At 33.1% G+C, this 12,724-nt stretch overlaps 1 protein-coding gene across 2 annotated transcripts in view; it reads right to left on the minus strand.

The window, feature by feature from the left end:
• cv-2 (crossveinless 2) overlaps positions 1 to 12,724 on the minus strand; it is a 68,257-nt gene that overhangs the window by 29,839 nt on the left and 25,694 nt on the right. The window contains exon 2 of one of the 2 annotated variants that reach the window (XM_066397272.1): positions 8,061 to 8,155. In XM_066397272.1, the coding sequence (XP_066253369.1) occupies positions 8,061 to 8,151 (91 nt within the window). In that variant the 5' untranslated portion in view covers positions 8,152 to 8,155. The remainder of the gene's footprint in view (positions 1 to 8,060; positions 8,156 to 12,724) is intronic. The other variant, XM_066397271.1, reaches the window with a different exon arrangement.

Below are 12,724 nucleotides of genomic sequence, written 5' to 3' on the forward strand. Positions count from 1 at the left end.
TACCTTAACATGTTTGCGTTACAACTCTGTGGTTAGAACCCTTTATGGGCGTGAATGGAGTTCACAACACTTGGTGCTAACAACAAACAAATCATTATGTTTTTCCATCTTCCAGACGATAATAACAGACCAAAAAAAAGCGACTTTTTCTATTCACACATTTAAGCACACGTTGGTTCTTCATGATAAAGTGCGTTGTAGATTCCCGGAAGATAATCTCTTTCTAGAAGTTCTTTTAAAAAAATTTCTGCTGAAATGCTCACTCTCAATCTGTACTGCTACTCAATCTATATACATACAGGGTGACCCAAACTTAAAGTACCGAACTTCACCAGCGTATTTAAAATATAAAAAAAACTCTATACAACATTAGTCGAAAAATGCTTCGTAACGAAAATACAGGGTGTCAATTTTTCTCTTTGATGCACCATCTTTGAGTAAGAAAATAAAAACCGTTCAAAGTGAATTTTTTATTATTGTCTGATAAACAAAAAAAATAAACATAAACATAAAAAAATGATTGCCTACCTGGAAGTGCCTTAATACATTAGTTGCATCTTTGCGTGACTGACTGGTGAAATTCGGCACTTTAACTTTGGGTCACCCTGTATATCTTATTATACGGTTACTCAATCATTCACAACTTTCACAGTTCTTTGAATCGATCTGAGGACCTGAAAATCCATAACAGTAGTATTCAGCAAAAGCTTTGATAAAATTCGATGAATTTTGCTGGCCAGTCATGGAATCCTCTATGCTTTTACCACATCCCTTCTTCTTTTCAATTCTGGAAACTAAGATTCCTGAAGAACCCCAATGGAGGATGGAGTGCGACTCTACTTCGTTTTAGAATTTTATTTTGTGCAAAGTGGAAGTGCTGCATTGATGCGTGTGAAAATCTCTGTCCACATTTGTTATCCACAAAGAAGCGGAGTCCAGAGGCTAGCACCTCAATTTAGCTGGATCAATAAAACTGTTGTTTCAGATTGAGACAACCTCTTTTGTCATAGAAAGAGTTAGCGAAACGTAATAGAAGATAGTTAGGCTTATTTACAATTAAGAAACGTTGAGGCAGAAATGTAGTTTACAGAAATGTTGATCCCTCTTCATGTCCAGGAAAATATCCGCTTATTGTTGATGAAATCCCAAAAATTGCTAATTGGTTCATCTCCAAAAAAAAAATATCATTTTGGCACAGCATTCCTGGACCTTTAACTGAATGTTAAATCCTTCAAATCGCAGACACTAAAAGTTTACCTGGCGATTTATTACGAAACATAAACCGAAACACTGATGTTATCTCAGCTGAAATATTACAGTTTTGCCAGCAGCACTTCGAAACTAAAACATAAGTATCGCAGGTGTTACTAGAACGCACGTTTTCCATGTTTACTGCTTACTGGTCTTGGATAATTTATGATATATAATTTAATTCCCGCAGCTTATGTTGTAGTTTAGATGGCCAGATTAAAGAAACAATAAATAGAAACTCGCTTAAATTTCTTAAAGACTAAACTTTTCAAGGTCCGCCATTCTAGAAGCTTAGAGATGAAAGGAAGTATATTAATTTGGATCCCGCTTCATGTTTTATGGGTTTCCACATTTTCTGACAGCTGTCCGTTTCTTGGATAATTAATCTTTCCCGGTGCACTTCAGGAAGTTAATCCGCAATACGGTTTAGAATGCATTATTCACTTACTTTTTGCCTTTATCTCGAATAAATCACGGTATAACTACGAACTCGACTAAAGCTCTATTCAGTGTGGGCATATAATGTGTATCCATTTACATGATAAATAGATAAGCTGGCAAGTTGCAAGTAAAAAGATATTTTAGGATATTTCAGAAACGCTATACGGCAGTTAGAGGAGTAATTTGTGCATATTTCTGCATTAAGCTCCGATTCTTGGAACGAATCATATCATATCCTATTAGCGATGGATACTACTTTTAAAATCAACAGGATGACGAAGCCTTGTGCATTAAGTTATTATTGTCATCCTTCATAGTTTTTTCTTCTGATTTATCTGTTTTGACTAATATCATTAACACATTTCTATCACAAAAATCTTTAATTAAAAAAATTTTTGAAATCAAGTTGAAGTTTTGCGTCAGAGAAATTTTGGGAAAATTATGCCCTACAAATTGTGCAAAATCGACACACAGTAATTTTATTGGTTAAGAAATAGGGGCGTAGTGGAGCAACGTTTTATGGCTCTACACGAAAAACTTAAAACCCTGCACAAGAAATAAAAATTTTAAAAATTACAACTGCACAAATAGCCCTACTGTGGCAACGGATTTTGGAGGAAATAAACTCACTATGTGAATTTAGCTAAATTTGTACTTTCGCTGGTTTAGAAACAGTGGCGGCGCAATGGAACAGAGTTAAATGGAAAAATTGTATCCACCTAAGTAGACCTTGTACGCCAATGAATTTCGGAGAAAATAATTTCCTTTTTGTGTAAATTTGGCCAAATTACATTATTACTATTATTGGTCCAAAAAACATGGCGCACTGGGACCACCTTTTTTAAAACTCTGTACAAAAAACGCTTAAAACATTACACAAATAACAAAAATTTGAAAAATTGTTACTGCACAAATAGTCTTTTGACGCCAATAAATTTCCTGAGATTTACTTCCTGAATGTGTAAATTTTACTAAATATGTATCGGTGAAGAAATAATGTCGTACTGAAATGATATTTGATTACAGCGCAAAACATGGTGCTGCATAAAAAACAGAAATTTGGAAGTTTTCAATTACACAAATTTACCTTCTACGTCTATGAATCTCAGGAGTAATAACCGCCTTTACGTTGCGAAAATGTAGCTTTGGCTTCCTAAAGAATAAATAATATTATTGTATTTGTCTTCGAAGTAAAATTCCCTTAAGCATCCCTTATAAATAGAAGTAGTCCTTCGAGGGAGTGCTATACCTAGAAATAATACTTATATTTGTTGAGACAAAAGCTTTTAACTGTGAGCTAAAAAAACTGAATATTATATAATTATAGGCCACTTCAGTTCCTCAACAGTATACATCATCCGGTTCTAACAAGAAAGGTACAAAAGGCAAAGCAGGCGGTCCGTGGTCATTTAGCCCCCCGCGGATCCGCCCCTGACTGCTTAATGAAGGGGTACGGGTGGTCTTTCACGAAATTGGTCCCGCCAATCGGCAATCGGAGTTCAGACCGGGTTCCGAGTTAATCTTTCAGAGTTATGTGGACGAACCATTTTCGGCATATGGGAGGTCAATCTTTATTGATTTAGTTTGAAGAAAATTCTCAGCGATAATAATTAATAGAGGGACTCTGTCGGTAGTGTTGAGCATAACATCTTCGTCGCAAAATGCAATCAAAAGAAAAATCAATTGGCTGCGGTTAATTAGCTGCAAACGTAAAACGAAGGAACATGCCTCTAACAATGGATTTTCCCGATTGAAGGTACCGCTGGCAGCTGTAAAGCGCTAATGTGATTCAGTTTGGATTTGTAGGAGTTAACCGTGATGGTAGTATTTATTTACATGAAGTACACAGTGATTGGCTTACGAAGAATGCAGACGAATAAGTGCATTAACGGGCTTTACTAAGCAACTCTTACTTAACTGAACAGGTCAGAAGAATCCTTGTGGAAAAAGTTTTGGATAGCAAAGGAATTCATTAATTTCCAGGATCAGTTCGGTACGGTTCTTCAAATGGAGATTGTGCCAAATTGTTTAAGATTAGATGATACTCTTCGTTTTTCATCCCTAATTGATCCAGGAGAGATGCAAATCCTGAACTGGAAAAGTCTATAAGGTGTTACGTTTACTGTTATGAGCATTTTGGCAATAACGTTCCTAAGCCTGTGAATAAATAGGATTGTACTGGGATTGCGGAGGGTTGGATGTTGAAAGTATACAATGTTAAGTAACATTTATCGGTGGTGTGGTGCAGAAAAAGCCACCGAAGAATCTTCTTGTTTCATAAAATAAAAGCAAATCTACTTTGGTCAACTCCCATATTTAATGGTTTATCTTGCATTTCCTGCGAGACAATACATCAAATAACTGATTTCAGGGTTTTTTTTTGTATGTTTTTTTAATGAGTTCCAGAAGGGGCAACTTTTGTTTAAATTAATCGAAGTTCTAACTCTCACCATTTCGAAAATAACAATGGTAGGTACGCCTACAAAAAACACCCTGTATAAAATTTGGTAAGTTCAGTTTGTAAAATTTAGTAAGAGAATAAGATACTCTAAAAACTCATTAATATACAGGGAGACTGACTTACATATAACCCTGGGATTTCAGGCCCTCTTCATATGAGACTTAATTTAAAAATTTCACATTAGGTTACTTTTCTTCAAAAAACGGTATAGAATATTATCTTAAAAAAGAAATAATTGCAAATTTGATCTGGATGTAGGATTCAACAGAACGTCCTTTAGAGTAGAGAATACCAAAAATGCATTAATATATGTATGTATACAGGGTGATCCGAAATTAAACAGCTATAATTTAAGGACCAATTCTATGACCAAAAATATTAAGAAAAGTTCCTATAAACATAGAGCGGTAAATGGATATTAAGGGCTGTACAGCCCTTTCAAGGGCCGCCCATGAAGATGGTTTTTTCTCAATGTTATCGAAACGCTTCAAGATACAGTAGCAAAATTTTGTACGTTTACCAAACATTTTACGCCGAATCCAAAAATCTAAACGAAATTTAAAATAAAACTTCAGAAGTGTGTTATACAGGATCGGCTTAGGGTATTTTTGGGAATTATTTTATTTTTAGTAATTTTATTTGTATATCTCAAACGTTTCGATAATATTGGGGAAAACCATTTTCATGGGCGGCCCTTGAAAGGGACGTACCGCTCTTAATGTCCATTTACCGCCCTATGGTTATAGGAACTTTTCTTAATATTTTTGGTCATAGAATTGGTCTTTAAATTATAGTTACTTAATTTCGGTTCACCCTGTAGAGTCATTTCTTTAAATTAGCAGAAAAAATAAAACAAAAATTACTTTAGATAATTTATTTCTTTACAAAAAATTTTTTAAGACTAGAATATCTCAAAAGCACCTAAAGCTACGAGTGTTACAACAACATCGGTTATTTTCTACCACTGAAACATACCGACAGAAAAATTCACCAACCACAAAAGAAAACACTCTCGAACACAACGAACCACTTTATTCGTCATCCACTTTATACAAAATGGAACACCACTTGAATGAAGTTACCTCTCTCTATCTTTTGACGTGGTGTCGGCACTTAAAGAAGATGTTGTGACCATTTCAGCGGTTTTGTTCTTTGTTTAGATCTTCCTCGAGATAACGCTAATGTTTGAAAAAGGTTGACTCCCATGGAGAATGTTTTAATCGGCTTTTGAATGGAAGCAGGGTGCTCTTAACATTATACAAATATATATAGGTAGGAAGGTAAGAAAGCTCGAGTACGTGTTGACATAGAGATAATAAATGTAGAATTGAAACTACCATGGGAAAATTGGTTTTTGTGTTTTTGTTTTCTCATTGATTTATGATTTTGGGTGTTCTCAATTTATTAATAGAGTAGAAGCAATTTCTTTTGCTGTCAAGCAAGGTACCACTTGATAGCTGCTATATCATTACACACGTCTGAAATGATCATAAACGCAACCTAACGCATAATTATGCAAATCTCTCTTTGGGTAATTTTGCTCAATGCCATGTCAGGCTGAGGAATTCACGTACAAGAGTTCGAAAGAACTGATATTTGACAGTTCGAAGATGTGACGCTTCATCTAGATTCCTTTCGCGAAGAACTTGAAATTCTCGATTCATGTAGTTATTCGCGGAGATTGCAGGCAATAAACGGGTAAATTTAAATGAATTTTCATGGTTGTTTATTACTGTTGGAATATAGAGTTGCTACTAACATATTCGCGCTTAATTGGTATTCAAACAAGTAAAAGCAGTTAATAGGCCGTATCCTGCTTAACTCAAGACAAAGAGATCATGTAAATATTTACGATCTCAAATGTTTGGCCGTAAAGTAAACTGGCAGTTTACAGCTGCCATCGTATTCGGTGAGGCTGTAGGTGATACAGTCCACTACTTAAGTAGCTATGCCAAACAACTCACACGACAACAATAAAAATCAAATGGACACGGGTAGAACAAAATTTCAATTTGGTGGTATTCAAACGCAAGCTGAACACAACAAACCTTTTAGTGGAGCAATTGTCCATGTAAACAACCATTATTTTCATTATCACTAGACAACGGTCCAATCAGATAACTCAATTTTATAATTAAATTTTATTTAATACCATTAACTAGTGGCCGTTTAAAAGAGAACCACGCAGGTTAGACTTTCACTCCATCCTGGCCAGCTGCAAGTATGCATGAGAGAACACAGGTGTTCATCAAGCTATGGAAATAATTACTCGCAATTAGTTGTAAACGAGAATATCTTACTCTTCTGAACGCGGTTTAAATATACTTAATGTTGGACCTTGTGTGTTTTCTAATTTTAAGATGGGAGCGAAAAATGTTTTGGCAGGTGCACCAAGTGGTTTAGAGGGCATTTTTCCGTTAATAAATAATGTTTGCTGAAACCGGTTATGTTTTACTCGGATTAGAAAATATTATTATAAAATCAGCGTTTAAGCACTGATTTTAGGAACCCCAAAACTTAGGTTTAGAGGAAATAGACCAAATAGAGCTAAGGGAATACTGTTTTATATATTTGGTTTATCATAGTCCTCTAGTTCCCAAATAGAAAACTCCAATGGAATCATATCGGGAGAACTTGGCGGTCAACCAAAAAAAAGTGTGCAAAAACATATTTCAGAGATAGAGTTTTCGACTGTAAAACTCTTACTTTCGGATATAACAATAGCGGGCACATTTCAATAAGAGGACCTATTTATTTTCTAAATTAAAAGAAACTAGTGCTTACAAGTACAAAAATGTCAAATTAATAAAGGAAAATTGCCGATTGACACATTTCTGTGTTTACCGGAAGTTATATAAAAAAGTAAACTTACAGAAAAAATCAACTTCACTGAACATGTGGATTATGTTATATAATTGTAATTCAGATTGAGCATCGTGATAGTGACATTAATGATTGGTACATATATAAGTAATCGATCTTGGAACATTCCTCGCAAACTTCAAAAGAAAAAAAAATTACCAAGAAAAAGTGATTAGCAAACCCTTCCACGGAGGTTAAAAATTAAATTTTATCTCCAGAAACAGTCCCAAGTAAATAAATTAATTCAAGTAAACAACTAATCAGTCATAAGCAAAATGTTTTTATTTTGGTGTGGTTACAGCCAGTGGACAATTTGATATCAATATGTGTGACTATTTGGAATATCACATTATATATATGTATAGTAGAGAAATAGGATAACAATACTGTGTTTATATAACTTTAACTATTGTAACTATTTTGAGTTCACATAATTCCTCCATAAGGTTGTGAAAGGAAAAGTATTTACATTTAGGTCCCTCTAAGTTTAAAAATGTGATACTCATATGACTCTCAAAAACAATGCTTGCAATATGAATTATTGAATTTTGCGTATAACGGTGCTCAGAGAGAACCTCACAGTATCGGCAAACCTGCGGAAGGAACACCTGTATGTCTGCTTTTTGAAATTCAAAGACATGAGGAGAATCTCATTATAATTTTTCGACCTTATGAATCTTAAATTGTGATCTAAACGCTCTTTTCTTCAAATATGCCGATTCTTCAACTTCAGACTACTCCAGGATACAACGAGATCAAATGTACGAAATCCCATGATTTAATTTTTCAATTTTATAAAGCAAGAAAATATTCAAAAGGCAAAAATTACGGCAAACGACGTGAATACTCATTTGATCTCTACAACACGAAACCTGATATAGCAGCTAACAGCTGATATACTTGCAGATGATGCTGTTATGTTGGTTGTTGAAAATGGTAATGATGAGAATTTATTGACTGATAAATAATCATCAGAAGAATTTGAATCAATAGAAGATGAAGTCTTCACGTTTTTCTTATAAAAATAACAAACTGGCTAACTTACCCATGCCTGACCCGGATCCATAAGCTGTTGTGAAATGAATATTGGCCACCACCACCAAAATTAGACTCCAGTGCTTGTGCCACACATCCATGCTTCTGAAACAAACAGTACACTTATCGTTATTCATTGAATTATGCTTATGATTATCAATAAATTAAGTGGAAGATAATAGGTAATTCCCCACTAATTGCTTCTACCATGTCTATAAAGTAAATACCGATATCATGCAATATTTTAAATAAACGCAGAACTATTAGATTATTATACAGTATGTCCCCAGATTGGGTTGCTAAGAGAAGAAAGTTTTTCATTTTTCGTTTTACGAGAAAAATGTATTTCTCATGAAAGTTTTTACTTATTCCAAAACGGTTGAATCAATTCGCATCGTTTCATTTTTTTTTGCGTTACAGAGAAATGAAGAAAAATAAGTTCGTTCAGTTGAAAATTTTTTCAAGTCCCATAAATTAATTCTCGTTTCCACGTCAACGGTAATCAAGATTTTTGTTTATTCAGTTTTTATCATAATAATTAAAAAAATTGAAACTACAAATTTTACTCACAAAAAAATATGGTCTATTTATACCGTGGTAAAAAATTGCACACCATGCGTTCACTTTAGCCAACTTGGAAATAGGAATTGTGATGGCTCCAGTACCTAACATGCTGAAATGAAACAGTACTATTGGTGGAGAACTTGGTGTCTTTGGAGGATACAATGTCTCAATAAAAGTATTGATTATTCATGGTTTGAGTACTCATCCACAAGCAGAAATCCAAACGTTCTGTTAGATTTTCTGGCTCTAAAGCGTTATTAAAAATTTGGTTGAAGGGATGAAATTTCAATTGTTTCAATGTTTTTTGAATATGCGTTTTACTTATTAATTTAAATAATTAAAGTGTCCTTCGCTGTAAATAAAATTTTGGATGATTTTGAATCGAATCAAATAAGAGTCGCAGCGTCATCTTCCTTTCAAGCTATTTTAGTTTTCTTTATATCTAATACAGAGCCAGTAATTAAAAATTTCTTGGTTAATTTATGGGCACCACATTTTTAGATACAAATATACGGAAATATTTGATTAAATTTCTCGATAACTTGACGAATTACGTTATCACTTTTGGCATGCACTATATCGGGTAAATTCTTTGCTTTTTCGACAACACTATCATTTAAATTAAGCTTCGTTTACGGTAGCCTTGAAAACGAAAATTAATTTTTGGGTCTTAGAAACATTTTCAAAAGTGGACCTATCTTTCCGATACTTCTCTATAACAAAAAGGAAAATTGAATCATTGAGAAGTGATTCAACTGTTTGAGAACAAGCAAAAGATGTCATGAAGAATACATTTTTCTTGTGAAATGAAAAATAAGAAACTTTCTCCTCTTTTCAACACTATCTGGGGACATACTGTATACAGGGTGTTTCTGAATAGATGGTAAAAATTTGAATGGGTGAGTCCTGAGCCAAATTAAAGACGAAAATCATATAAAGACATGTCCAAAAATGCTTCGTCTTCGATGTACAGTAGGCAATCTTAAAAAAAAATCTTAGTAGGCAACTAACAGTCAGTAATTGTCAAATCTGATAGCAAACAAATGCAGCAAAAAATCATGCCCAGCTTCACTAAGTATTACTTTATTATTGAAATTGATTATTGTGAACACTCGACTATTATCGCGAATATTACCTAAACCATCGATTTAAGCGAAATTTTGTGAGAAACTGAAAAGTGAGAAAACTCAATGTGGATTTCAGAAACTCGTCTAAAAGAATCAAAATATTAACAGAAAAAAAATGTGATAAATGAGAGCTTAAGATCTACCAATCCGCATCACCCCGTATATGAAATGAAAGTCCGAAAATCTCCATTTGTAGGGAACACTCGGAGTATGATATGTATAAATTTTCAACAAGTTTCGATAAAAAATAAACAGGTAATAAAAAAAAACGAAAAAAAATGTTTTTTTAACACCCTGTAGATTGAAGACGAAGCATTTTTGGACATGTCTTTATATGAACTTTTCGTCTTAAATTTGGCTCAGGATTCATCCATTAAAATTTTTTCCATCTATTCAGAAACACCCTGTATATTATATACTATGTACTATATAAGAGCATACGGAGCATTTTCCGGGCAAGTCAACCGCACCAGGCACGAATCTCCTATTTTAGTAAATCCGCCAGTGGATCCAGACAAATCCGCATTAAGATCATTTTGAAAATCAATCATTTTTTTCATCTAGAGAGCTTAATCAATCGCAAGCCTTTTATTCGCTCGAATGGGTCTTGGCCAAGAAACCGAAGCCTGCATTAACCTGAATATTAATGAAGCTGAAAAAAAGCCGAAAACCCAAATAAACAATAACAATTGTATCATGCAACGTGATACACAACTCGAAATGTTATGAAGGCAAATGGCTGAATTAATAGACTTTCTCCAGCACTCTGGTTTATCAAATGGCAATAAATCAATGAGCACTGATCTTGGCTCGTTAGGGTTCGCGTGAAAGCGAGCCCAGAATCGACATTCGTCATTTAATCGCAACATGCATGCAAATTCTTTGTCTTAAATATAAATCATTAAGCCTCATTGACCCGCGATTAAAAGTAATGGTCATATTTTGCCATTATTTATGTACCTGCTCTTGTTTACTTCGAAAGATTTATTACCAAGAAGTTATCTGATGAAACGTCGTAAAGCAGCCTTAAGGAAGTTTCATCAAATGACTCAATGTTACTCAGCACATGTATTTTAAACAGTTTTTTTTATTATTCGCATAAATTTAGAAACATCATTATCAGACATATAAGGAAAATCTCAATTATATTTACCGAACAAACCAAAACCATCTCTACGCAAATGAGTCACAACAGCGCTCAACAAAACACAAATATCATTCATATTCTATTGACGATTTTAAATGGATGTTCAATTAGAACTGGATTCGATTTTCCAAATTACTTCTAAAATTCATCATGTTTTGCGTACCATTCTGTATACACAAAAGGCCCTGATGGTGAAGTAAAATAAACCTACTCTTAATAAAGAAAAGACAGTGTTGAATCTATGAACATAGCACTTGAAGCAAATGAACTGCGAAAAGAACGAAGAGAAATTATTGGTTGGAAAAACCGCACAAACATCTAAGAACACTCTAGAAATAAGAACTGTTGAAGAACGCCCCTGGAAAATATATTTTTGAGTAAGAAGAACTGAGTCAATATCAAGAAAAAAAATAGTTGTTTAAATGAGGCAGAACAGAAATAAATAATCATTGCCCAAGAAAATATTCCAGAAACTATAAAAGAGTCTCATTACACATATTTCGAAAACTAGGTAGTTTCCAAGTAATCTAGACTGTTGGTACTGATTTTGAAGATCGTTGTAAATTTGTATTTGAAGATAATCAACAATGAATATTAAAGAAAGCGAGATGTAATCAAGTCCACCTAAGGAACTTATAAGATGAAGACACTATGAATCATTGAAGAATCTTTTTACACAGGGTGAGTCATAAAGATCTGTACATACTTTTACCATGGAACAAGATTACTAAAAGGAATATCGAATGCGCATTAAAAAGTTACTCGTATCTTTTATTGCTATTAAACGGGGAGTTTTACACATTTTATCGAAAAGTGGTTTCAGCTATAACTTTGTAATGCGAATTTGAGTTTTTTTTTATTTTCTGGTGAAAGAGTACACTGTGGTGTATAAGTAAGATAATAAATTCAGAGTTAAAAAAAACAGGACCCTCTTCAAAAAATTTAGCAAGTTTTTTCCAGGCCCAAAAAAATCACCCTGTATAGGGATTTTTGAAATAGTGCTATGCACAATTGTTAAAGGTTAGGTAAAGTAATAATTATATCTAGTCAATAAATTTGTTACATTCTTTAATGTTTTATAAAAAAAACAAAGTTTATGAAAATGGTACAGATTTGGATACTTGGATATACTTATTAACATTATCTTGAATACACTGTATTTTAAAATCAAATATTATCATTAATAACAAAACGCAAGACTCTGCAATATTTAATGGAATTATAATGGAAAAAATTATTTGAGACATACTTAACATTTTAAAATTAAAATAAAGAGAGAGAACAAAAAAACAAAATTTTTACTATTGTTGGATTGATTGAGCTAAATGAATAGAATCTAGGTTTTAATTTTGAAAATATTGTTAATTAATAATTAATAATAATAAATAGCGAATTTTTCATTGCTTATGTAAGTTCTTTGAGTATTTTTCAAATAACAGTAAAAATAAGGTTTTTTTTTCCATTTTCTCTCGTTATTTTAATTTAAAATGTTAAGTACTTCTCAAATCATTTTTCTCATTATAATTTCATTAAATATCGCAAAGTCTTGCGTTTTGTTATTAATTGTAATATTTAATTTTGAAATACAGTGTATTCAAAATAAAGTTGGCAGATATATCCAAAAACTGTAGCATTTTCGTAAACTTCGGTTTTTTACAAAGCAATGAGGAGAGTAAGAAATTTGTTGACTGGATATAACTATTAGTTTACCCATCACCTTTAGCAAACGTGCATAGCGCTTTTTCGAAAATTCGTATACAAGGTGATTTTTTTTAGTCTGGAAAAAACTTACTAAATTTTTTGAAAACGGTCCTAGATTTTTTGAACTCTTAATAC

This window comes from Euwallacea similis, chromosome 14 (genome assembly GCF_039881205.1).
Source record: "Euwallacea similis isolate ESF13 chromosome 14, ESF131.1, whole genome shotgun sequence".
Classification (NCBI taxonomy): domain Eukaryota; kingdom Metazoa; phylum Arthropoda; class Insecta; order Coleoptera; family Curculionidae; genus Euwallacea; species Euwallacea similis.